Raw genomic sequence first — 26868 nt, 5'->3', positions numbered from 1 at the left:
ACTTGAAAGCTAATGAAACGCAAAATAGATGCGGTCAAGTTCCCTCCACCCCATGTCAAATCCTTGAATGAGGCACACTGAAGTTAAGTGTTACAGAAATAGAACAGTTTATTTATATATCTCTTTGCTCTTGCTCACAAACAAGTTCAATATAATTTAACAATAGAGTTAAAAGGCTACTTGAAGACTGGCACTATACCGAGACACAATCAGACCTGGGCCTTTCACCGTTCCTCAGGTGGCCACTGGAGTAAAACTTTCAATGCTGCCCCCATCCAGGATCGTTAGTTTCACCTTGACCTAGGCATCCGTGTACATATATATATATATCTATATACCTCCTTAACAAAAATATAAACAGTTTTGATCCTGCCAGTAAATTTTGGTCATGCAAAAAAAAAACAAAGAAATAACAGGAGAGACAGTACCAACTCAGCACATCATTAATATGACTTTTAAACCATTACACAACAGATAAATTATAACTGTACCATTATACAGATTAAGCTAATACTGTGCAAATACACATTTGAGCTGTACAAAAGCATTTCGTACTATTCTTGTTAATCACAAATCTCAGAATCAACTACGTAAGACATTTTAAAAATATCACATCACATTTGAAGAAACAGCAAAAATATACACCTCTGGGGTCCCTGTCTTTTTCCTCTTCCTTTTGTGCATTTGAACTTTACATTCTGCAATAGTGTCTCTGATTTGTCTACAGTACATGTATAGATTATGGGAAAAAAGCAATGACAATGATAGGATAGTAAAATGAGAAACTCATGACTCTATCATGATAATGAGCTACTTTCAAAGTGCAAAGAGAGCAGGTTGGGTATGTGTGAAACCTGATGTCAGTATATTACAATTGTCCATGCTTCTGTACCAGAAGAAATCTCACTGAGATAAGAATAAGCTCCTAATTTCTCTTTATTAAAAGGACTTTCTCTTTATTGATATAAAAGTGCAGGCACTGTAAGAAATGTAGAACATCTCTGTCTTCAAGTAAGGTCAGTGTTAATGTTGCTCTCTTCCAACATCTGTGTTTGGATTCTGCTTTACCTTAGGATAAGGTTCTCAGGAGCTCATTTAAACTTTTATGGATGTTGGCAGGCTGCGAGGCAGCACACTCGCTCAGGCTCGGCCCCATCTGGGCGTAGAGGGCTTGGCACAGGTTGGTGGTAGCGCCCCTTACACTGCCGCCCCGGCCATGAATGGTGCCGCTGTGAGTAGAGGTGCCCAGGAGGTGCCACAGCAGGGGCAGCACTTTCTGCTCCACCACCTGGGGCTTGCGAGGGTAGAGCTCTGTCACGAGATCTAGACACAAATGAGGAGATGTGTTGAGATCAATCAGTGCAGAAGTTGCAACCTTAAGCAGCTGATTATTCGGAACTATTATACCAAACGTACCTGCAACCTTTTCAATAAGGTCCACCTTTGCTTTACCACTCAAAAACTGAGCCTTGGTGCAGAAAGGCTGAAGAAGAAGTATGTTGTTGTCTGTAATGGAAAAATATACAGTCAAACACAACATTTTCCAAATCAGATTTAACCTTAAATTTCGATTTGAATGCTCATAATAAGTACCGAGATTCAAGATAAGTGCATTAATGGCTCCAATAGCAGCAGAGTAGATGGCATTGTTCTTGGAATTGAGGTGATTGTCCACAATGGCTGGGACCAGGATGTTGACCACTTGGGACAGGTTGTCCTTTAACAAGTGGATGATTTTCTGGAGGGACTCCAGGGCATACAAGTTGACCTTGCTGTTGGACTCCTGCAGCCTGGCTTTAAAGGCATCAAACACCTGAGAGACGGGAGAGGAATTACACTCTATTCTATTCTTAAACAGGTCTGTATGCTAACTGACAACCATGACAAAGTGTACAGCAAAGATATATGGCTGCAATTTGAAAAAATAAATAAAGAAATGTTTGTACGAACCGGGAATATACTATTGATAACCATGTTGGGGTTGTGTTGGCAGTCGGCCACTAGCTGGTCGATGCCCTTGATCCTCTCTCTGAAGTCCTTTGAACCCAGCAGACCTGAGATCTGCGTGATGTATTCAGTCTTGTCTGCAATACTCTGTGTCTGGGATCTACAGCTATAATGGTTATTGGACTCCCTGTGGATGACACATCAAACAGTCCAGTATAAATATAAAGCGAAACATGTTGGAATTAAGAGTTTAGTGGCAGCTTTGCTGTACTGCTTGATATCTACACTCACCTGTTGGTCTGATTGAGTGGCTCTCTGTTGAGAGACGAGGCTCTGACCGTACCACTGCCTGGAAGGGAGCGTCTGCCCCTGGCCGACTGAGTGTCTTGGGGCATTTCACCAAGACCCTAAAAGCCCCAAAAATGTCCAGGTTATAGGACAGTATTACATTTGTAGTAATAACACCAGTGAGCCAGTAAGCACATAGAAACACCACAAGTACCTTTGTTTTGAGAGTGAAGACAGTGTCTCTGACAGTCTGCAGGTCTTTGGTAGGAACATATTTCTCAAGGATCTTGTCAAAATCAGGATGGGAAGACAGAGAAAGCAGCATTCGACGACCAAAATATCTGTTGGGCGAAGCAGTGTAAGTCAGACATTAAAGTGCCGATACCATCTTTCCTGGCTCTTTTGCAGTCTAAAGCAACTTTTTGTCAGTTTTCCAAATACTGCTTGTTTATTTTGTACAGGACCTTTTCTATTTTTCTGTTCTAAATTGCATAATTAGTATTTTTGAATCGTCATTTGTGCAATTACAAGAGTTAAATCTATGCTCACAATCAAGTAAAGGTAGTCAAATGTTACTCAAATGGAGAAACACAAAAGGTTTCTAGATACCTGGCTTCCTGTGAGGAGTCTTGTGTGAGTTTGGTGACAGCAGGTAAAATTCTGTCGGTGAGATCTTTACCCCCTGACAGGAGACGTGCAGCACCGACCTTCTCTACCAGATTAGCCAGATGCTGAGCGGTGCATTTCCTCACCACTGCATTAAGGTGACTATTAGCAGACGAGAAAAAATTCAACAATCAAACAATGCAAAAGTACCTACCACAATTCAAACAAAGTATTTGGTGAGACAGTCATTTATTCTGCATATATTCTAACCTGAGTCCTCCAGTGAGTAAAGCATTGATGCTACGAGTTGGAGTGCAGTGCTGCACCATGCAGTCCAGTGCTGCATCCACGTCCTGCCTAATAAAGGCGTTGCTCTCTCCGGCCTTCTGCAGTAAAGCTTTAACTGTCCCCTCTAGCTCCTGGTCCATTGCCCTCTGCAGGTGTGTGTACAGGTCAGCCAGTGTACAAATGGCAACCCTGGACACACCTGAACGCAGGTTCTTCACCTAAACAGATTAGTAACACTTAAGAGGTAACAAAAGCCTTCCAGCACCACACAACAACAAAAAAAATGACGTTAAAGACATCAAACAAAAGAGGCACTCAAAGAATATTTATAATTAAAAGACAGTGACTTATGAAATTAATTTGGAACAGCACGATGAAAGGGATGTGAGAGTGTTACGCAACGAGTTATATTACCTCTTGAATGAGAGACAGGCAAACATCATGAAGCCTTCCCTGAAGTGTGTCTGAGTGGTAATGAGCCAGAGAGCGCAAGAACGTCAGACCCTCTATCTTCTTCTCCCTGGGTAAAGAAAAAAAAATAAATTGGAGTCATTTTTGGTCAATGTAATGGTATTATTTGCTATGATGAATGCATGAAGTGGCTGTATAATGTCCATTTATCTGCTAATGTCCACAAAACTATGTTTACAAGGTGGCATATTAAATTTCACATGAGACAAAGGAATGTAGAAACTTCATATGTAGGTTATCAGTATGATGGATTGAGTGTTTCTCACCAGGCTTCAGAGCTCAGCAGGTTAAAACTTTGCGTCAGCGCCAGATCGGGTTTTGAAAACGGACACAGCTCTGGAGGCTCCGAGAGATTTTTCTTGTGGCCCACAGTACCCGAGGAAAGCTCATCTAAATGGCCTGTCACACACACCACACAATACACAAGACACACAGATTCGGTCTCATGTAACATCTCTATCAGACTGAAAGCAAGCGGTGTGTGTGTGTGGGCGACGGTGCATTAACAGTAGGTTGTCAAAACAAAGCGCTGTGGCACATTACCCGAAACAAACATCTCATTCACCCATGCTCTGTTGGCTCTTACTGTCTAATTAATGTTTCAAAATTTTCTATAAACAAAGGCTTGTGAAAGCACTGGTTCATCTATTCAGAATACAGCTGAATATTGCTAAATTCCACGCCAGTGTCATGATAAAGTTGTGAGTTAACAGATTCACAGTGACATTTTCTGACTGCAATAAAATGCAGATATTTAAGTTTGACATTTTGTGCAGTATAGCCAATGAAGTCTAAAAGAGACTGACCTGAACTATGGGATAGCGATGGTCGGGTTCTGCTAAGGCTAGGCGCCCTCCTAAGGCGGGACACATTTTTTGGGTTGGGTGGCACTGTAGGGGGACTCGGGTGGTGGGGCGGAGTGAAGCACTTTATTGGGCTTTGGGGTCCCGGTGGACTGACAGGACTGGTGGGACTGATAGGGGACTCATCAGAGAGAGGGTCCGCTCTGGTGGATGTCAGCGTGCTGCCATTCAGATGCAGATCTACAACAGAGAAAAGCAACATTTCAACTCTAGCTGCAAACACGATCGGCAAAGATGGATGATTTCATATCATCATCTGAATGACTGTATACCGTCACTTGCCTTTCATGTTTAATCCTTCTGTAGGTGAATCAGACAACATTTTTCTAACGCGGTGGCGGATCTTGTCTCGTGCCTGGTCCCCTTGACTTAACTGATCATCTAGCTGAACCAGATGCTGAAGACGTGTCTTATCCCTGCCGAACCTTGTGTTCTTCACCCGCTCCTGCACATGAATTTATATCATCAAAATATCAAAAAACACCATTCAAGACTCTGATAACTAGAAACCTTCTATGATTCAGCAAAGTGTAACTAACCTTAAGCTCATCTGAACGTGGGCTGTCATCGCTGTCTAAATGACTGCCATACAGAGCATGGCTGAAGATGCCTGCAGCGGGATCAGTGGGGGGTTTGGCTGCAGCCAAATTACCCTGCTCAAGTGACAAGGCGACTCCTGAACGGCTGGAGGACACTGCAGTGCCAAACATGCCTAAGAAGCAGACAACTTGAATGTATGACTGAAATACTGCATAAACTAGTAATGACATCTACTTTTTTATTTATTTATTTATTTTTTACTGTGGATGAAGTATGTTTGTATTCAAAAGATTTTCGAGAAAATTGGGCCAATAACAACTGTATTTTGTAGTGACGGTTGAAAACTTTAACTGGAGAAGGATTTTGTTAAGATGCTGTCTGTCATGAAAAAGATTAACAACAAAAGAAGAAAGTGGACAATCAAACAATGATTATGGCCTTCACAGATCTGCAGAGACTGACCTCTTCCAATCACTCCTTCAGGCATGTCTGTACCTGGTGAACTCCTACTGCTGCTGTGACTCTGAGACCCTAAAGATGAAAAGAGAGGATTAATGGCTAATTTAATTATCTAATTACATGCAAGGTCATCACAAGGTATGTCCAGGAGAACGCTTCGTTACTGTTGGCTGACCTTTGGCAGGCTTTAGAGCTCTAACTGATTCGCGGATGGATGGTTTGACTGGTAAAGGAGATGGTCCAGTTGTCTCTTCCTCAGTTTTGATCGCTCCATTAGAGTAGGTGACTCTCTGCCCAACGACACCCACCTCAGACGACAGTTCGTTCTTCGGGGACGACGCTTGTAGGAAGAGAAAATAAAGATGTAAAAAAAACTAAACTCAAGACAATGCTGCAAAATGGGCAAAGCCGTCTCTTTCCTTTTATACCTTGAAGGCTACTGAAGTCCATGGACACAGAAGACCTCAGTTTTGCAGAAGGCACTCTTGCAATGCGAGGTTTCATTCCTGAAGAGGCAGAGTTCCTGGGGCTGTTGACAGATGTGACACGTGAGAGGTTATACTGGGAAACTGCCTAACACTGTTGAACAGATCATCACAACACCAGATGGGTAACCTGGGTAACTCAAACTTGTCAACAGCCCTGTGACATTTACTCAGTCAACTAAAATATAATAACAGGCACCTAAGAAATGTAATGCCAACATAGTATTCCTTTATCAAAATAAACATAACGCCATAAAACCATACCAAAACAGATCCACCACGACCAAATTAGATGCTTTAGTTAGTGAAATAAACCAATGGTATAATCGCAAAGCTTTTATCATGAGCTTCATCTTGAGATTCTGTTTAAATTACAAGTCTACTAAAAGACAGACACAGTCAGATCATATGACATTGTGAAGGGACATCCTAAACAATAAATAAAAAGGTACCAAAATGAGGATCCATCACCTAGTTTTGATGCCATTGAAGCTGGAGTTAGCGACTGAGCTCAGACTGGAAAGACCACTCTCACTGGCTGAGCTGGTGAGCACTGGAGAAGTGTGTGACGGTGAGTCCAGACCCAAGTCAACCCTCACAGCTGAGTCGGGGCTGTCAGGATCTGGACTACTAAGGCCCACTTTGGCCCTCTTCTTGGCAGCGCTGTTGCGTAATGAACGCAGTGAGTTCAGCATCTGTGAGCGACACACAAATTAGCACATATGAGCATAAGAACAGCAACAACCATCCACACCGTGGACTTGCTTAGAGGGCCCCCTGTGTTTATGTCAAACAAGATATAGACAGTAAAATATAGAGGTTTGCTGACCTCCTGCACGTCCAGAGGATCATCCTCCTGAAGATCTTGTGCTGCACTGATGCTGTCAGAGTCAAAATGCAGGTTCTTTTCTAGATGGTTCTGAGGGCTTCCTGGATCATTTGCTGTCTGGCCATTATAAGACTGGATCTGTTCTGCTGGAGGGACTACGGGTGAGATAGAAAGGGTTGCTCTGGTGTTACTCAGAGCCCGCCGGAACGATGAAGTGGATGAAGAACTCACGAGCGAGGCACGAATAGGTCTGGGGGAGTGTCTGCTAGAGAGGTCTCCTAGGACGGGACAGAAATAAAAAGCAATATCAATATCAAAATAGAAGCCACAACAATTTTACATTCTGTTGACAAACCAAATATATATGAACTAATATCTTTTTACTAAATTACCCTTTGCTGTGCCCGCTGTGTCTTTCCAGGGACTGGGTTCCCTCTGGTGAGGGCTGTTCTCTCTTTTGTTGGGCCAGGTATTGGACATAGAGAGAGAGGAGTCTGCAGCATGACGGCGGGACTGAGTGGGGGTAAGCATGCCCCCTGGGAGTGTAGCCAGAGGATAGGAGGGCAGAAGGAAGGAGCCAGATGTGGTAGGGTTTGAGGGGAGGGAAAATGTTCGTTCAACACTGGGGTTCCTCGAGAGCATACGTCCTTTGGGTGCCACTGTGAGACATCAGACCCATGAAAGAAAGGTTAGCATGGATGATGATATGGCTTGTGGCTGGCTAAATGCTAAATGCAGCTTTTTGTTAAAAATTAAAAAAAATAAAAAAATGCATTGTATGTCAGGGAAGTTTGCAATCTTTTGAGATAATCATTTCTTACCGACATCCACGTCTGAGAAGTTAGTGTTTTTAAAGATATCAGGGTCCAGGTTGAGGCTTCCACTTCTTCTGAGACGAGCAGGAGACTCCCTCCTCCTGGAGGACTGAGGCTTCTGTGGCTCTGTAGAACCTACACCGAAAGCACATTTTCAAAACGGAGACGCAAGACAAATGGAGTGACTACACTGACAGCCACAGGACCTTTGAAAAATCCATCATACTGGTACTGGACTTGTTTTGAGTTTCACCACTCATACAAGAGGCCTTTTTAGTTGAAGCAACTTGGACAAGTGATGAAACAAAATCTCAAACAAGTCAGACTGCCCTGGTATTGGCTTTTATTAAATACAGTGATTTAGATATTTGTTCCCAAAGAGTCCCAGAGAGAGCTGATTCTATTGGCGAACTTTGCTGCGGAAACTTTAATAAGGTTCATGTCCCATCTTGCCTGTTAGCACAGATGGCTATGTAGACCAGGTCAGACACAACCGCAGTCCTAAAAATTGACATTTACGTAGTAATGTTACACAAGAGTGGAACACTTTAGCTGAGCACACCCTTGACTTTACTAGGGAAGACAATACTGCATTCAAATATTCCTGGCACGCCTCCTACAATTGTAATCTTCATTTGAGGATTACTGCCAGCATGTGTCCCGATTACAGAAAATGAAGTGGCTGCACTGGAAGAGAGTCTAATCCATCTGTAAACAGCCAGAATCAAACAGCCAGTAGGTCAAGGAGATAAAATAAAACAGAAAATATACTGACGTCAGAAACCGCACAGCACTTTTGAAAGAATAATAAAGTAGCCAACAACAGATCTGCTGTTAAATACTTTTCTGTCCATTTTATGTGTGTCATAATTCAGTCATAAAAAGGAGAAGTCCTTTTTAATACTTTTGTCCAACCTGTGAAGAAGTCAGACCGTCTTTAAACTGCATTAACAACCTGTTGTAAAACCAAACATACAGCAGCAGCAATACCGTGTGTTTGCTAGTCTAGTCTCTATTAAATGTCCTTGTCACTTATATATTCAACTATGTTTTGCTACATAATCTCTCTTTTTGTATTAGCGAAACAGTTGTTCCATGGAGAGTGCAAAGTGCAAGTAAGATTTGAAGACTGTCAGGGCAGTTTCTGTGAGTGAGTATTGACCTTAACATTCAGGGACAGCAGCATGGTGTAATAGTTACGTCTGTCATGATGTGAGGCTATTATCTGCCAAGCAGTTTGTAACAGGGTTCACCTCGGGGATTTTAGTGACATATGGAACAGTGACTCCTTTGACTCAGCATGCTAATCCAATCCAAAGCTGCTCTAAACTGAGTCACGCTGAAGTTGACCATGACGACCAGTTACCTGCACTCGTCGTATGGAATTAATGTGAGTGCAATGTTGAACGTAGGGAGTCTTGACACTTACTGAAACTGGGAATGTAGGTTTCTGGCTTCCTGGAGAGAGGGAGAAAATCCTCACTTGCCACCTATGAATAGGAAAGGAATTATTTATTTTATCAGTAACAATAAATGATAACGTAAAACAATCTATGACATGACAAGGGCCTTGGTGTAATTCCATCCACTACCCTGAACAAAGGGATGTTGCAGATATTTGACAAGCTCAGGCAAGAGACATTTCCCTTTAAGAGGGTCTATTGCAACTGTAAAGTGACTTAATCTATATAATATCTACTGTTCTCATTTAAGTTTTACTGCGATTGGAAAATACATATAAAACCTACAAGTGAATGAAGCAGAATGTTGACAGATTTTCGCATTAGTGCACACATCTTGGGCTTTGACACTAGACAACGTGGCTGAATCCAGTCCTTCTGCCTACAATCTGACCCAACACTCACCGCAGAGCACTTGGTGTGATTGCAATCAACAGCCCAGCAGTAAATAAGCCATGTTTCACAAGCCTAACCCCAGGATATCACCAATTATGTTTCACGCCCCCTTCAGTAAGTGTGCTGTGCGGTAATGGGGTTGCTGGGAAACAGACCCTGCAGTAAACAGAAGGTTTTTTTTAAATGGAGGCTCTAAGCTGCTGGATAATAGTTCCCAGAACAAAATACGTTCCATTCATACCTCATAAAACAAAGCCACTTATCACAACAAATGGACATTATTAGAAAAGAAGCTGACTGTAGATCATGTTTAACAAATCACTCTAGTTTGTTAGCTAATATAATAGTTACCTACTACTAATTTTACCAATTGGGGTACCAACAAACTCCAAATCATGTTTTTGTAATTACCTCTTATCATTGTTTTATGTTTTAATTGGTGCTTCAAATGAAATACCAACCTACTGCAATCAGTATCAGTATCAGTGATTTTGCCTGTAGCACATGGTGCACATCTTTCTATTAAAAGATCATGTTTAAACAATGTACACATTGAAAAAACAGATTCAACTTGTATTTTCACTGGGCGTTACGAGAGATCTTGATCTCTTTATATATTGAGAGAGATATAAAATAAAACAGTGTTAAAGTTTGATAAATTGTATTTGATAAATGTTTGCCAAAATTTAAATGACAACCAAATCAGAAGACGGTAAATAACCTTTTATATACTAATGTGAACTGTACTAGGTATAATCCACATTAGTTGTTAATATAATTATTGGTAACTTCTATAAACAATAAGGGTATATTAATTTCATAACTATAATGTTTGTTATGATGTTTCAGTTGTTTACAGATGCTGTTCTTCTTGGGGTCCTAAGGGAGCTCAGTCGGTAGTCTTTGTATGTAAATATGTTGGTAGAATCAAGGTTAACCACGCAGTGCGGTAGCTTGACCACAACTATCATTCTCAAAACAGTGGATGCTGACAGTTGTAGCAACGGTGTCATTGTGCAGGAAAATGACTCATCTGCTGTATTGCTTCCACGAATAGTGTCAGTGATACGGGAGTGCTCTGCGACTTATCTGTTTCTCTCTCTCAGTGCCAAGGTTTGCGAAGAACTGAGAGCTGCATATCCAGTGGTACAATTCCATTGTTCTCGGATGCAATTCATTTCTAAAAATAACAGGCTTTTCAGACATTATGGGGTGCGTCTCGGCAATCTAATGTGACGAATAAAATGCACAGGCAGGAGACAGGCAAGCTGCAACCCTCCCTCTTTGCTGCTCTCCATACATACTGCACCATGAGAGATATAACTATATTTAGGTTTGTACCCAACCGTAAATCTCTGTCTCATGTCTCTGAGGAAAGCGCCAATGCTAAGATTTCTTAAGTCTCTCAGGATCTTTGTGTATGACTCACCAAAAAAACACAAACAGTATCCTCATCATTTTAGGATATTCTTATATCTTATATGTTTTTTTAAGTCTCCTCAAGCAAAAAGGTAAATGCACACTGTCAATAAGTCAATAGCTGCTTCATTAGTGTCAATCAGTGAGAGCTAAAATGATAAAATTTCCATCTGTTGTCGGAGTAAACCTACATAGAGTATACCAGAACATTCCTCTTGGCTGGATGTCTCAGTTTGGCAGGGAAACATACTTCTAATGAAAATATATCAGCGAATATTATCCAAATGGTTTAATTATAATAAGAGATGAGTGGAAATATGGCAAGAAGCCAGTAATGATGGGCCCCACCTGTTCAGAGCACTTTCCATTAGGTGTATTGCACTGCTGCTGCTCATTCTCAGTGGATGAGAAGCTCGACATCTCCCAGGGTAGTTTGTTCTTTCCTTTGCCTGCGCTGACAATCCTCCTTTGAAGTGGGAAATCATCAGTGAGCGAGCCTAGGCTGCCATAGCCATGCAATCGGTCACAGTCTGGCTCAGTTCTGTGGCTCCTTGCACTGCTTATCCGCCCCCCATTCATCACCCAGTCCAGATCAGCTCCAGAACCATACTGTAGCGAGCACCGCTGTCCTGGTTTAGGCACCACCAAACCGTACTCCACCGCTCCCTCCGAGGTGAGTTTTGGAAGAACGTGCCTTGCTCGTCGTGCCTGCACAGCTGCCATCAGACCCTCGGCATCCTGGTTGAGCTCAACCATGTCCACGGCTCTCATTAGAGGCTGCTTTTTCCCCGTGTCAAGGCAATGGTCAAAAACAGCAAACAACTCGAGGGCAGCGTGGCGGACCTTCCTTTTGCTGTCCGCCAGGTGTGGAGCAACATCAAAACAAAGTTTGGGGATGTTGAAATCTTTCCTAGGATGAGTGAGCATAGCTGCCATTATGACATTAAGGACATCTTCCCGAACTCTAGAATTCTTGTGTTTCAAGTTGCTGATTACAAGATCCAATACTTGTTGCGGTGCAACAGTTTTCATCAGCTGTCGAAAAACATTAAGATATTCATTCCTGGTGACAGTGCGAGTGTCCCCCAGGGCTTTGAGAGCCACTAAGACTATATGTTTGAAATATCTGTCTACACCCGTATCTAGCTTCTGAATTAGCAGGTTTAAAACTTGTAAGGTGCCATACAACACCTTAAAATTACTGTCATCCAGAAGTCGAGGAAGAAAATTGATGAACTCCTCAATGCTAGCAGAGGGGAGTGACTTAATGTCCACTTCTGAGAGGACGTATTTGAGCTCTTCCACCCCACTTGTGCGATTCTGGTAATTCTTCAGGTCCAGGAGCTGCTCCTGTAACTCCTGGGTGATCAGTCCAGGTATCATCATTGGTGGTCTTTGTGGATGCGGTCAAATTTGAGAATCCAAGGAAGCAAACACAATCCTGTGAGGAAGATAATGTTCCTCCTCTTTACTTGGTGCTTTCATCCTGAGTGGCTGTTGATGGAAACCACTGTCCTGTTTTTCAAGCTGTGGATCCAACACATAGAAAATTAACAAGGACAATAATTCATCAAAATATCTGGCAACACAGAGCCAAGTCCCGGTACATATTGTAAGTGAGAGTGTCTTATTCTCTGTGATCGATCACCATGATACGGCAGATTAGGGGAAAGGTACACAACCACTTGTGGCTCTAAGTAACGGTAGTTATGAGCACAACCGATGAGATAACCTTTACATTATGTCCTCCTATTGTATCATTTGTTTCAATAAAATAGCTCGTTTGGAGCCTCTGCCAGTTATATACTACTATGTAAAGCCTTAAATGGGCCTACAATCAATCCTTAACTGCACGTTACCGTTAAGCAGTCTAATTAGCGTAGCAGCTACATGGAATCGTAGCTAACTGCAACACCGCTGAGACGGTGCTAAGCTAACTCCGCTAATTTTGGTGGTGGTTGGTGCTGGCTGACAGGGCTAACAAAGTTAGAAAAACAGCCAGAAAACAGACCTTGCATTTCTCTTGTCCTCTTCAGTAACGCTGGGAGAACTGTTTACTGTTACGTCGTCCAAATTTCCATGTCGCGTTGCGGCGGCTACAGTTCTCTGAGTGCAGACATCCCTCCGGTTGTCGTTTTAGCTGGCGTCTGGAGTGTTGAATGTTTGGAAGCTACAGAGGTATTCACCTCGACAGGGGAGCCCACACACACACTCACTCACTCACTCACACACATACAGACGCACACACACATACACACATCGAGGCTGCAAAATGGCGAATACATGTCGCAAACGGAGCGCTTCCATGGTGACGCGAGTTTCAGGCTCCTCCGGGAGAGGCATCATCCTCACAGGGCTGCAGCTGAGGCTGTGAGGAAAAGTGGACGAAACAGAGTCTAGAGATTAACATTTTAGCTAAATTACTTATAGGATGCATATACATCCGCCTGCTCAACTCTGAGCCTTAACTGGACTTAAATATCACTGCACTTTATTCATGTAGCTGCTAAATACTAAATACTGTAAATTATGTACATATACAACTACACCCCCTCTAAGTTTACCAGTCTATATTTTTATTTAGTCTATATTTTATTCTTATTTTTATTTTATATTTATTTCTCTATTGGTGTACATTACACTTATATTGCTTATCTTGTGTGGAAACTACTGTTTACTGTAGTACTTATATTCTTTATTTTTTTATACTACTGGCTGCAGGTATAACAGTACATTTCACTGTGCATTGTACTATGTATAACTGTGCATGTGACAAATAAAAACCTATCTATCTATCTATCTATCTATCTATCTATCTATCTATCTATCTATCTATCTATCTATCTATCTATCTATCTATACTAATTGTTGCCTCACGGGTATGATATAACATACATGACTTGAAATGTATTAGGCTTTTGTTGTAATATTTTTAAGGTATGGTGCATTTCAAAGAATGTATGCAATGACAAATAATAATAGTTATATTTAGGCTATACCGGATATTTTTGTTTAAATATTATGTTTTTGAAGAATAAACATGCTTTTGGAGCCATTCACAGCTTAAAATTATTAATTAAAATGAATTATTGAACCGTTACTGAATGGTGACACAAGTGGAGTTTACATTCACCCGAAGTTAATAATATCATATAGATTTTTACATACAAAGAAGCATAAAATATTGTACGATATCGTTTTTAGTACTTTACTTTCAGTAGCGTTATACTGTACGTAACAAATTACTCATATATTTTACTTTTTATTGAACAAACTGACATATTTTAAATACAAATCTCTTAACTTTCAATGCGACGAATTTATGTGTATTTATGAATGAATGTCAGTTAGCTCCACCTGGACCCTCTGCGACAGTGATAATGCAGGTTAGGATGAGTTAGCATTAGCAATTATTTATTTATTTAACAATAACGCTACATTTGTGAATATTTTCGTATATTAATGTTACAACATTTTCAGGTATATTTTGCTGTTAATATTTACTGCACATTGTTATCGAGAATGTATGGGGGTGATGTATTTGAATTGTTCTTGTTTTCAAGACTTAATCGGTAAAAATACATGCGTTGTTCTGGTGTTGTTGTTTTTTTCTTCCTCTAAAATCACTAGTAAAGTTCTTACTATAGCACATTTCATTGTCTGACATTAACGCGACTCTTCCGTGTAAACAGCCGTAAAAGTCCTTTTATTTTGAAGAGAGCGGAAGTGTGTGTGCCGTCCTCAAAGCTCGTTATTATAAGAGCTCGTCTGTAGCTTTGTGGCTAAGGTTTGGCAGTAGGTTGTTTTCTTGATAGACGCCCGGGGTTCTCACTCGTCGCCACTGAACTCCGCCACTGCAAAATCCGTCGTCACAGCGGCGCAACAGACGGACAATAAATTACAGGTATGCTTTCCCCCATTTGGCAATATGAACTGTTATCTGAAAGCTAGCTATAACGTCACGTTTCGTATCTGTCAGCCATGTTACTGTATATCAATCAATGATGCAGCTAGCCACAGGAACCGTGTTTATTTTTAGCAGCTAACCTGCGCTGGCTGCAGTGCAATGAAACACAAGCGTGTGCCCTGTGCGTTTGCTAAAGTCGAAAATTGTTCACGATGCGATGCCGACGTGAACGTTGCCATTGTGATATCCGTGCGAATTTATTTCTGCATAAGCCGAGATATTTGTGGGCTTTACAGTGTGTTGGCTAGCGTATTAGCTGTGTGCTTATTTAAAGCTAAAGGGTAGCTAGTGAGTTTTGATCTGGCCGTGTCCTCAGTTCAAAAATCAAGCCAAGGCCCCAGTCAGCAAATTGACATGTTATTCCCATTCGGTGTCGTAAAGCTTAAATATGTAGTGTTTTATTTATGCAGTTAGGCGTTAGGTTTACCCACCAATGTGAGTCCTTTCTAGCTATCATGTTAGATTGACTTTAAGCAGCGTTAGCATTGGATTAAGGAGATCCTGTTTCTTTAGCTTGGCTCGCAGTATACTGCTAACAGATCCGGCTGCAATAACTATAGTGTTAATGCATTATACTATTCACGCCTGCTGCCATTACATCACATCACATCACATCACATCACATCGCATCGCATAGACCAGCTGTATGTTTAGAGGATTTTACAGGCATGTTGTTGTCTCAGGGCCAAGATGACATCTGGATAATTTTCTGCTGGTTTATGGGTTGATGTGTTAGTCAATCAGACAGCTTCACTGACTCGGTGACCGTATTTGAAATGTCAACACTGCACTGATCCGTACATTCCTGCTCCCAGATGGACCAGCAGGACCAGTCCTATATGTTTGCAAGTCTGACACGGCCTCACTCAGAGCAGCTGCTGCAGGGCCTACAGCTCTTGCGGCAGGATCACGAACTATGTGACATTGTCCTGCGTGTGGGTGATGCCAAGATCCACGCTCACAAAGTAGTGCTGGCCAGCATCAGTCCTTACTTCAAGGCCATGTTTACGGGTAACCTTTCGGAAAAGGAGACCTCCGAGGTGGAATTCCAGTGCATCGATGAGACCGCTTTGCAGGTACGCTTAGAGCCGGTAGACCCTAGCCGCACCGATTGACTGCTGTAAAATGCTTTTGTGACACTTTTACTCTTTCTCCTCCAGGCCATCGTTGAGTATGCCTACACTGGCACGGTGTTTATCTCCCAGGAAACGGTGGAATCTCTGCTACCAGCTGCCAATTTACTCCAGGTTAAGCTAGTACTTAAAGAGTGTTGCTCCTTCTTAGAGAGCCAGCTGGATGCTGGGAACTGTATAGGCATCTCCCGCTTTGCAGAGACTTACGGCTGTCATGACCTGTGCCTCGCTGCAACTAAGTTTATCTGTGAGAACTTTGAGGAAGTTTGTCAGACAGAGGAGTTCTTTGAACTGACAAGGGCTGAGTTGGATGAAATTGTGTCCAATGACTGCCTTAAGGTGGTCACAGAGGAGACTGTGTTTTACGCCCTGGAATCATGGATCAAATATGATGTAACTGAGAGACAGCAGCATCTGGCTCAGCTGCTGCACTGTGTTCGCCTTCCACTCCTCAGCGTCAAATTCCTCACTCGCCTATATGAAGCCAACCACCTTATACGAGATGACCACGCATGCAAGCACCTGCTCAATGAGGCCCTCAAATATCATTTTATGCCTGAGCACCGGCTGTCCTATCAGACTGTGTTGTCAGCGCGGCCCAGGTGCGCCCCGAAGGTGCTGCTTGCAGTCGGAGGCAAGGCTGGACTGTTTGCCACATTGGAAAGGTAATGCTGATAATGTTTAAATAATAATTAAATGCTGATGTCGAATGTTTAAAACAAAGTGACTAATTGTTTTTGTTGTTATCTCTTTTCAGCATGGAAATGTATTTCCCTCAGACAGATTCGTGGATAGGACTGGCCCCTCTAAGTGTACCCCGATACGAGTTCGGAGTGGCGGTCTTGGACCACAAGGTGTATGTGGTGGGAGGCATCGCCACGCACATGAGGCAGGGCATTAGCTATCGGAGGCATGAGAGCACGGTGGAGAGCTGGGACCCCGAAAGCAACACATGGACCTCAGTGGAGCGAATGGCTGAGTGCCGCAGCACACTAGGGGTGGTGGTCCTGGCTGGAGAGCTGTACGCACTGGGCGGCTATGATGGCCAGTATTACCTCCAGTCCGTGGAGAAATACGTTCCCAAGTTGAAGGAGTGGCAACCAGTCGCGCCCATGACAAAGTCCCGCAGCTGCTTTGCCACTGCTGTCCTGGATGGCATGGTGTACGCTATTGGAGGGTATGGCCCAGCTCATATGAACAGGTAATACCACTGAGAGTGCTTATGGTCTCTGCTGATTTTTGTTTTGAATTGCATGTGTCCTGATAGTTGGTTAGCGGGTACAAATTGTGTAGTCTGTCTTGCATACTCTGTGCAATTCGGATGATTTGCATGAGTAAATTACAACTGGATAACCACTGCATATCTCCCAGTGGTTGACAAAATCACTGCACCATTTATTATTTAGCTGCTCAGTTTCTGTTAATGTATGACACAAGAAAGACTGCAGAAAGCCATCCTACTAAACATTTAGTAGGAGGCAGCTAAATGTTTTTTGCTCCTACAGTTCACTTTTGACATTAGCAACATAAGTTTGTGGTCCTCTAACACACCTATGTCAAAATAGTCTTTGATCCCATTTATAAGCCAGCAGCCCTTTTAGACCTCATAACCCGACTTTCTCTCTCAGGGTCTTGTTAGTTATTTAATAGAACTGGCAATCAAGTGAAGGATATCAAGTGTTGCTGAGAAAAGGACCAGCGCTCTGTTAATGAGTGAAGAGGAGTTATAACAGAAGTGGTTGCTGATGTTTCATTGAGAGGGTTTCTGCCTGTGTGTTGCTGTGGGTCACTAGAGAGCAGCGTCTCTTGTTGCTTGTTTCCTTGGTGCCCAAAGCCCCTCAGGAGAATGTGTTTGGAAAGAGAATCTTTAGGGACTATTTTTTTTTCTTCCCCCTGTGGCTTGTATGTCCTTGCATACTGCAAAACAGTCCCAGATTGCCAATGTTCTAGCGTCTGTAAGGGCTTTCATTTGGCTGTAATTCATCCCTGCCTCGTTACCAGCTCAACTGCGTGTGTGTGTGTATGTGTGTTTGATATCCAAGCAGCTGAACTGAACTTTAATTGTCTGTGGTTTGAGATTGGTGTTTATATAGTGTGTATGTTGCTTAATTACATTTGCACATGTAGCAGGTTCACTACTCCTGAGTAAAGTTATGGTTCAGATTCCTTGAAACGTCTCTGCAAGCAGCCCCACAATATCCAGGTTTTTATGTTTCTAATGGGGTAATAAATATCATTCACAATAATCAAAAACCATAAATGATACATGAGGGATTTCTGGAAGAGGGCGAAGAAACGAGCTGGAAAAAATACTTTATACATTTACAAACTCAATGCAGCACTGTTTCTATTGGCTGACTGAGTGCACCAATCACTGGTTAAGGTCCAATAGTCAAAAAAAGATCTATTTACCTAAATAACTATCCTCAGTACAGCTTCTTCAAAATGAGGACATAGCCAATGCAAACTGAGCATAGTTTATGCTACATTATTAACTGCTTTGGAATCATTTAAGTATAATCTTTATTTATCAAATGCTTTTCCAAACCAGGTTACAAAGTATTTCAGAACAAGCAGCTCTTAGAACAGTAATATAACATTGCACATTGAAAGTCCAAAACATATAAGCATAGATGAAGCCGGTATATTCATACGGCTGCTATAATGTGACCATAATTTACTGTACATTCTGCAGGGTTTGCCATTCATTGTGCCATATTCTACATTTCTACTAAAGCAAATCTTCAAAATTTTGCTTCATCTGCTTCACACAGCGTGGAGCGGTACGATCCTAGCAAGGATGCCTGGGAAATGGTAGCCCCCATGGCAGATAAGAGGATCAACTTTGGCGTGGGTGTCATGCTTGGCTTCATATTTGTGGTTGGTGGACACAACGGAGTGTCCCACCTGTCCAGCATTGAGAGGTATGACCCGCATCAGAACCAGTGGACAGCCTGCAGGCCAATGAACGAGCCCCGCACTGGTGAGTTTATGTTTATATCGTTTTTGTGTAATTTTAACCCCTTAACGCCTGAATTAATTTTTCAATTATATAAAGAAATTAATTAGTGTTTTTGCTTACCACTCCGACCGGTCCTACGAGGAACTAGTGCTTGCAAAAGGTTCCTAGGGATTTTTTGAATGTGCACAAACCGACATTGGAGTATTACATGCGTTATTTCGGCTGCAGTCTGAACGGAAACAGTGCGTCGCGAATTCGCAACACTAGGCGTTAAGGGGTTAACCTGTTGTTTTGATTCAGAAAGCGGTGAGTGACGCGTATAATTAGTTACATACGGCTCTTGCATCATTGTGTTGCAGGTGTGGGCTCTGCTATTGTGGACAACTACCTCTACGTGGTAGGAGGTCACTCCGGGTCATCCTACCTGAACACTGTCCAGCGCTATGATCCCATCTCAGACAGCTGGTTGGACTCGAGTGGCATGATGTATTGCCGTTGTAACTTTGGTCTGACTGCCCTTTGACCCATGGCCCAGCCAGCTAGGATCAAATGAATGAACTTAGACGCAAAAACTTTTCTTTTTTGTTGTCTCCTACTTCCCCACATTCATCCTCCAGGTGCAGATGAGCATAGCTGCACACCTACGAGAACATCAGAGAGCTTGCTGGTTGGATGGATGTGCCGGGCTGGCTAGCTAGCTAGCTAGCTTGCTAGCGGGGGACCACAGTCATGGCTGCAGAGATGAGGAACAGATGAAGGTTACGCGGATAAGCAAGGAAGATGTTTCGATGGCCGCGGAAACAACCGCACTTCTGCTGCTGGACCACAATGAGGACTTTGAGCCATGTCCCAGAGGATTGTGGGGGAAAATCTGGTCACTTATGTTTCAGAATTCTCTGTCATGTTTGTTTTTTGTTCTTCTTCGTGTCCTTTTTTCCCTGCTGCAACCAGAACTATGTGTTGAAGTTTGGTAGAACGCCGCTGTTTGCTTGTGTATTTGTATGAATATGTGGTTGTCGGCCATGTAGCGTGTATGTCTGTGTGTATGCTCGAGGAGTACGTGCATGTCAGATAGGACTGTTTGTTTTGTTACGTGTCTGCGTGCGGAACTGATGCTCGAGCTCAGCGACGCAGTTCTGCATCCAAATCAGTGCTTCACAAAAAATAGAAAAGTCAGAATCTTTATATTTTCTCTAAAAGGGCTGCCTTTCTCTTGTGTAAATAGTCAAAATGAAATATATAGATATGAATATATCCTCTAGTGCATTGCCTGTAAATGTTTTTCTGCACTGGGTAACTAGTGTGTGGGCGAATGTGCGTGTAGTTTGATTCCCAGGATCACTGTAGAGGTGAATGACGAATTCTCCTGGGACCGTTTGCCACTAGTTTTTGCTTCATCCTCGGAGCCATTTCAAAAAAATCCATGTGTTCTGGCCTCTGTTACATCTTTCTACGGTCGGGTCATGCACTTGCTACTCTTCACAATAGTTAAAATCGACCTTGGCCCTCTTTTCACCCTTTGGTCTGTACACAATACTAACTGGTGCTATATTTAGGATTCAGGATTCAGCTGTTTGTCTGTGTCGCCTTGCACAGTTATGTCAGCCTCTGTCTGCATCCGCTACATTATTCTGTTATGTTAGTTGTTTACTTTGCGTGCATTTAACACACAGAAAATCCCATTGGCCCCTAAACATGCAATAAAATAAAGTTCTGCTGAAAGGGAACCCTTGTGGTCGTACAACCACAAACTTCTATCCTCAGATTTCCTAAAAATCTGAAGAGTAACACTACCTTTATTTAATTTTATGTCGTTCCATATGCTTGTGTATTCAAGTTAACATGCTCCTTTATATTAGCCCTGTTGCAAGATATCGGCATGTTTCGTCAATGTCTGTTGCCAGTGTACTGTCACTCTGTTGGCTATGTACAAGACTTTCCCCGCCTGTGATTGGGTTTGACTCCTACTCTTTGTGATTACTAACCAGACATGTGATCCTCATGTGTCCAGGTCTTGCTTGCAAGCTCAGGTTTGAGGTGATGTGTTCACAGCTTCATGTGAAGTGCCAAAACTCCCATCTTTTACGCCCCCACCCCCCAGTGCTAGAAAATAATCCCCTTGTGTGCCACAGTTGAAACATTTCCTTCTCATCCTTATCGTTAATGTGTTAGCATTACATTCTTCCATGTGTTCACGTGGAGATGGATGACAAAGCACCAAGGGCTGTGCTAGCTGACTTGAGTCGCCACTGTCACCAGTACCGTGTCCTGGGTGAGAAGTCGGAGCGCGCCTCAGGGTGTGCATGTGGCTGGCTGAGGGTGTCGCTCTGCACCTTTGTGCTCGACTGACGACACTTCAAGCAATGCACAGCAATAGAGGGGAGGGGGCACTCGACGAGGAGAAGGCTAGGTGTTGTCTTGTTGAGTCACTGTTCAAGTCTAGTTTGAGTTGCTTTGTGCACTGATGTTTGCACTTAACGTGGAAACTTTAACCAAGCTCTGCATTGCACTTACCAAACAATTTGATACATATTGTAATTTGTACATATGTTTTGATTTAAGCTAATGGCATTTAGATAATGCAATAAGACGTCTGTTCCCCGTGTGGATGAGTATGTTTTCGTCTCTTTAAAAAGCCAAGGCATCTCATATTGCTGTAACAGAACCCCACATGGCATGTCTGTCCATTCACGCTGTCGGCCGGTAACGTGGACGCCTAATGAGACATCAACTGGTACCACTGACTTTGCCTCAACCTACCAGGCGTCTCATGTTGCCATTTTGTTGTGCATGCTGGTTCATTCGTGTGAGGCGTACGTTTATTCAGGCCAATATTTACAATTTTTTTTAATTGATGGCCAAATCACGAGTTTAAAAAACACACGCAGGTCTTACAAACACTACATAGACATGTGCTTTCACTTTACCCCTGCCTACTCGAAACTTTATGTTCAATGACATTTGCCTTTCAAATCGGTCAGGGTGTCACTGGTGAGACTTTTAGTTCGTCACGGATTGTTTTGCATCACCATGAACACGTTCCTTTGTACTTCCGATTTATTTTAGGAGTATCCCATAACCAGTTTTTACTTTTGCAAATATGTCATTTTATTTTTAAATGACATGACTATTTTTGTATTTATAATTTGTATTGTTTGTGTTCTGTAACCTAATTTGTTTCCTGTCTGCTGTAATATATTTTGTCGGTCACTTTGCCACAGCACAAGTCACGCAGGCGTAATTCTGTGCTGCTGCCGTCGTTCATCTAGCATTAATGTTATGTTCACTGATTTCTGTGTTGTAACTACTACTTTTAATGAGTTTTAATAAGAGAGGCTGAAAAAACGATCTGCAAACGTGAATCTGCAAAAAGAAAGGGATGTGAAAATTGAGTTTGTACGCATTTTTATTACGGCCTAACCAGTTCCATGTTTTGCCACCACTCTCACCAAAGTGCTTGTACAAAGAAAGCAGATGGATGACTAACACCTGGTCTGCCACTCTAATGTTTGTGTCTGAGAGAATAATCCTTTTGAAACTGATGTCAATGTTAGCCAAAACGACCACTCTGCTTCTTTTACATTTCCCATTGTGTGTCTGGAGTAAGGTGACGATCTTGAATTTTATATCCTGTGGATTAATACTGGAAGTACAAGATAACATTAGATGTAAAAAAATTCAAAAAAAGAAAAAAACTGTAGCTTTTCACATTTTATCATGTTTGATTGAAGACATTTTGCATACATTTTAGTCAGTTTGTGTGGTGCAGTTGTACCCAGTTTAAAATAAATGCCTGCCTTAAAAGGTACTGTCCGCTCTTCTGTATCACTTGTTACACGCAAGCATCAACAAAAACGAATCCATACAGGTGTATTCCAAAATATCTGTATTTGCATTTTAAAGACAGTGTCATCTGCATAGAAAAATAACCATCAAAAGGATTCAACACTGCAGGATTTCACCAACCTGTCTAGTTGGCGGAGGCACTGTGTGATAACAGTAATTCTTCTAAGACTTAACAGTAAGTGTGTGCAGAGCTAGAGTGTTAAAATGTCAGATTATTATTTTTTAATTAATCATGCTGTATGCCTTGTGCCATAGAAGCCAACAAGGCCATGTTTAATCTTATAGTGTAGGCAAAGACACTTCATTTGTCTCAGCAATTGTATAATATAAAAACTTCTTTATTTTAAGACTCCGTCACTACATTAAACGCTTTTCACTTTTAACATCTGCCTTGACTTGACTGTCCAGTTGCTTCTATTCCTCGGACCACAGCGTAGATCTAGCACCACTTTAATTTTTGGAAAGGGCTGATATGTATTAATATAAAGTCAAAATGAACACAGAAGAACCGATACTTTTGTACTGTCGGTGTCAAACAGATATTTTTTTCAAGGCTACTTTAAAGTAAATGCACCTGCAGCGTAACCCATTCAACGACCACTGTTTTGTAGAAGTTGACTGCAAATGTATGTGATATACACTAAGTGCTGGAATCATCAAATATGTATATCAACCCAGAACTATTATAGTCCATTATGTTCTTGGATTCCAAGCATGCCCTAAAAGAAGTAATTTTCATTTTTCAGTGTGCTTTCTGCAAGCATTCAGGTGAAACTGAGCATGTGTCGTTCACTCTTACAGCTGACAGAGGAAAAATACTCAGGACAGGCATTAGTTAACTATTAATGCAACAGGAAAATAAACGCAGTAATATAATGCCATTAAAGGGGGGGGGGGGGGGGGGGACTTGGCAGAATAATCACAGAGAGGAAACGTTAATTCACTTTTATCATCCTGTGACAAGATGAGTTCACTTGTCAGAGGCGCGGATGTAGACCAGAGAGGACAACAGCAGGAGCTCTGGAGGTTTGTGCAACAGGATCAGATTGTCGCTCCTCAGACCGTCATAGTGCATCCAGCAGCCGTCTATCTGGAAGGCTGCAGAGTAGTGATGCTCTTCCTTGTTAAAGAGTGTGGCGCCCTCTAGTAGGTACCTGCGGAGAAGAGACTTTTTAACACCATTTTCCCTTGAGAATTTTTTCTTTTTGCACTTGGTACAAAAGGTGTTTGAAATGCTAACGCAACGCTTTGCTGTGTGCACCAACAATAAATCCAAAAAAAAAAAAAAGCTGATCTGTGATGAGCCTTTGTCTTCAGGCACAGCTGGGATAAAATTAATGGCAGAAGGTGCTAATGAGAAGACTTCTCACCACTGAGGTGTGCTGGCCACGGAGCTACTCGTTTGGAAGAGTGTCAATTCAGTTGTTAGCTTAACTTTTTTACTACAATTTTTCCTACCATTAATCTAATATTAACATCTATAGCATAATGACAGGGCAGGGCAATAGGGGGAAAAAAAACAGATGATGTCCACCTCTGGTCATTGAGTTGCACCAGTTTAATTCTGGATAGAGTGGACATGTATTTAATTTAAATCTTGTGGTCTTCCCCGATGTGCCAGTCTGATTTGTGTCTGTATATTGAAAGTTCTTTAACACGTACTGTTAAGAACATAAAAAGGAGATTGGTTGAAAATAGAGACACATTAAAACTGTTGTTTGTGCAGAAGCTGTCGCAAGAAATAATTTTTTTTATAGCAGGGAGTGCTTTAATTAGCTTTTTAGTTTTTTTCTTTTTAATCTAAGGTTAACTATCTTTTCCTTCAGTGATGAAGAGACAGGCATCCTGCTTTAATCTCCCATTGCTTAGACTACAAACTTTGTTTTCCTGCCTCAGTTCAGATTATTTCTATTAGAGCAAACAGAGTTCATTTAATTAGCTCTATATGTGCTGCTTCTGACTTTGCATATCCTTGAAATAATGTTGCAGGATTCTGGAAACAAACTATATTTAAGTCTCCATCATAACACGATCCATTATTTATTTTGGCTATTAGACATGAAAATCCTTTTCCTAAAAGAATTAACAAAATATTTTTATTTCAAACCCATATAATGTTATTTTTAGGCTTCTCTTTAATGACTATTTTTTACTGGAAACACAGCTCTGTGCAAAAGCTGGGACTTGCTTCATATCACACTGGTGGGAACACAGAGCAGATGCTTCTTACCTGTGCTGACAGAGAGCCAGATGGTAAGGGACGTAGGACAGCTCCTCTGACTTCCACTGCTGCATGTTGAGAATAACGAAGGGTGGGGGTCCGTGGCAGAAAACCCTATGAGAGAACTCCCTTAGGCCGTCACACCTGTGAAGAAGACATCCAGTTTCTCAAGAAAGTGCTATAACACTGCACTTAAATAGAAGATGAACCACCCTCCGTCTGTGTCTCACCCCAGTTCTGAGCAGAGGAGCAGCTTGGGGCAGAAGAACTCGTCCACGGCCGACTGAATCGGGTCTCTGTGAGGCAGCTCATGAGGAGGACTGGAGGAAAATAAACAAATAAATAAAAATAAAAAAAGAATTGTGGAACTCACATAAACCATCATTTGACCTACTATGTGAAAGGAAAATATGGCACCTCATACCAAAATCAATACTTAGTGAATGGAAACTTGTGCATACAGAAATAGAGGCAGTGCATGTATTCTGCGTACTTCACCTCAGTTATGACTGAAAATAAAATATTAAAGTAGAAGTGAAAGGAACACCAGCTAACCTGACCTGAATTCTAAGTAACAGTCAAACTGCTAAAAGTGACTTCCTATTATCTGAGACGATGTCCATTTGACAACTAGAAATATAACTGATACAAACAGCTGTTTGTGCATCCATGTCTAATGTCTAAAAGCTGCACCAAGTTCACTATGTTGCATCAGGATCTCTCTCGGTCTCTCGGTGCAGCTTACCTGATGTTGATGGTAGTCTTCAGGAAATCCTGGAAGCGGGCCGGACAGCTCCAGTTGGTGCACAGGCTCTCCTGCATGGTGGACATCAGGTTTTCCAGGTTCTCTGTGAAGTTCTCATGCTCGTTGCCGAACAGGTCAATCTCCAGCGCTGCCTGGTGGACCTCAGAGCGGTACTGTCTTTTAGACATTCTGTCCCAGATCCACAGCATCTTCACCGTGGTGTAGTCACAGGAGTCCATCAGGTAGAGGAAATACTCCACGAACTGCTTCCCCAGGAAGACAGCCAGCTCCCTAGAGAAGCCGTGGTTGTCCCGCAGAATCACATAAAGGATCATGAGGAAGCCGTCAATGGTGCAGGTGTTTTTCAGCTGGATTTTCACGTACAGAGGAGTGCACGATATGGCCTTCCGTCCTGCCTTGATGGTAAAGACGCCCCCCCAAGGGAGCACAGGCCTCCAGAAGGAGCGGTCCTCTTCATCGTTGTTGTTTATGGAAGCACGAATTTCTTCAAACAGAGACTTTGACCTAAATAGACACATGCATTAGCCGTGGTATAAACAAAAAAAGGAACGGGCATCTGGTGAGTTCGGGTCGGTTGCACTGCTGGATTTGGACTGGATAGTTTCGAAAGACACTTAAAGGCGACGATAACATAAACAGAGGCTATGCAAATAAGCTATCCTTATTAAAACGACAAAACGAGGCGCACGATTACGAGTTAAGTCCGGTTACCCTCAACGGAACAGTAACAGCAAGAAAGCTCACTAGTTTAATGAATTATCCCCTGCTATGAGCGTACCTTTCGAAGTAGAGGTTGTTTTCGGTGTTTGAAAATCTCGTTTGGAGGTCTTCGGTGTCGGTCAAAACACAGAATCTACTCTCCATACTTCTCTGTATTTCTTCATGTCTCACGTCGGACTTAAAGCCAGATAAGTAAACAGAGTTGTGGTGTTTTCTAGCACGTTCTACGCAATATCTAAATGATGACACCTTTACGAGGATTTCAAATAAGCTTTAGCAGACGCCAAGCTGGGCCTGTATAAACACGGCTGTACGTTTTGTAACGACGTAAGCAGTGTGTGTGTAAATACAGTGCTGCCCTCTGCCGACGTTATACGTAATTACGTC

The 26868-nt window shown here is 42.2% G+C and overlaps 3 protein-coding genes across 5 annotated transcripts; 1 reads left to right on the top strand and 2 right to left on the bottom strand.

Moving 5' to 3' along the window:
- Positions 1–1069: 1069 nt before the first annotated feature.
- togaram1 (TOG array regulator of axonemal microtubules 1) lies at positions 1070–13588 on the bottom strand (the record flags this gene model as incomplete). 2 transcript variants are annotated; one of them, XM_084569318.1, is made up of 23 exons in its annotated part: positions 12878–13588; positions 11215–12393; positions 9021–9081; positions 7598–7726; positions 7169–7435; positions 6777–7054; positions 6419–6642; positions 5891–5991; positions 5638–5802; positions 5466–5534; positions 5003–5175; positions 4746–4908; positions 4407–4643; positions 3867–3999; positions 3544–3649; positions 3112–3347; positions 2845–3003; positions 2450–2576; positions 2239–2354; positions 1951–2134; positions 1594–1813; positions 1417–1506; positions 1070–1323 (listed from the first exon to the last, which is right to left on the bottom strand). In XM_084569318.1, exons 2-23 carry the CDS (start codon positions 12250–12252, stop codon positions 1070–1072), a joined length of 4530 nt encoding a protein of 1509 aa, XP_084425444.1. In that variant the 5' UTR covers positions 12253–12393; positions 12878–13588. The 2 variants fall into 2 exon arrangements, with proteins under 2 accessions (XP_084425444.1, XP_084425445.1); XM_084569319.1 differs by lacking the exon at positions 12878–13588 and having other exon boundaries at positions 11215–12666.
- Positions 13589–14592: 1004 nt separating this feature from the next.
- On the top strand, positions 14593–22661 carry klhl28 (kelch like family member 28). 2 transcript variants are annotated; one of them, XM_084568999.1, is made up of 6 exons: positions 14593–14770; positions 15649–15909; positions 15994–16631; positions 16724–17167; positions 18741–18949; positions 19288–22661. In XM_084568999.1, exons 2-6 carry the CDS (start codon positions 15649–15651, stop codon positions 19449–19451), a joined length of 1716 nt encoding a protein of 571 aa, XP_084425125.1. In that variant the 5' UTR covers positions 14593–14770; the 3' UTR covers positions 19452–22661. The 2 variants fall into 2 exon arrangements, with proteins under 2 accessions (XP_084425125.1, XP_084425126.1); XM_084569000.1 differs by lacking the exon at positions 14593–14770 and having other exon boundaries at positions 15067–15909.
- A 138-nt stretch (positions 22662–22799) lies between these two features.
- dorip1 (dopamine receptor interacting protein 1) lies at positions 22800–26854 on the bottom strand. The gene is made up of 5 exons (XM_084569002.1): positions 26540–26854; positions 25741–26265; positions 25226–25315; positions 25005–25139; positions 22800–23928 (listed from the first exon to the last, which is right to left on the bottom strand). The coding sequence occupies exons 1-5, from the start codon at positions 26623–26625 to the stop codon at positions 23745–23747; spliced, it is 1020 nt and encodes a 339-aa protein (XP_084425128.1). The 5' UTR covers positions 26626–26854; the 3' UTR covers positions 22800–23744.
- Positions 26855–26868: the final 14 nt, after the last annotated feature.

This window comes from Chelon labrosus, assembly GCF_963514085.1.
Source record: "Chelon labrosus genome assembly, chromosome: 20".
Classification (NCBI taxonomy): Eukaryota; Metazoa; Chordata; class Actinopteri; order Mugiliformes; family Mugilidae; genus Chelon; species Chelon labrosus.
Note: the sequence above shows the minus strand (reverse complement) of the source record. Positions and strands in the feature narration are given on the sequence as shown.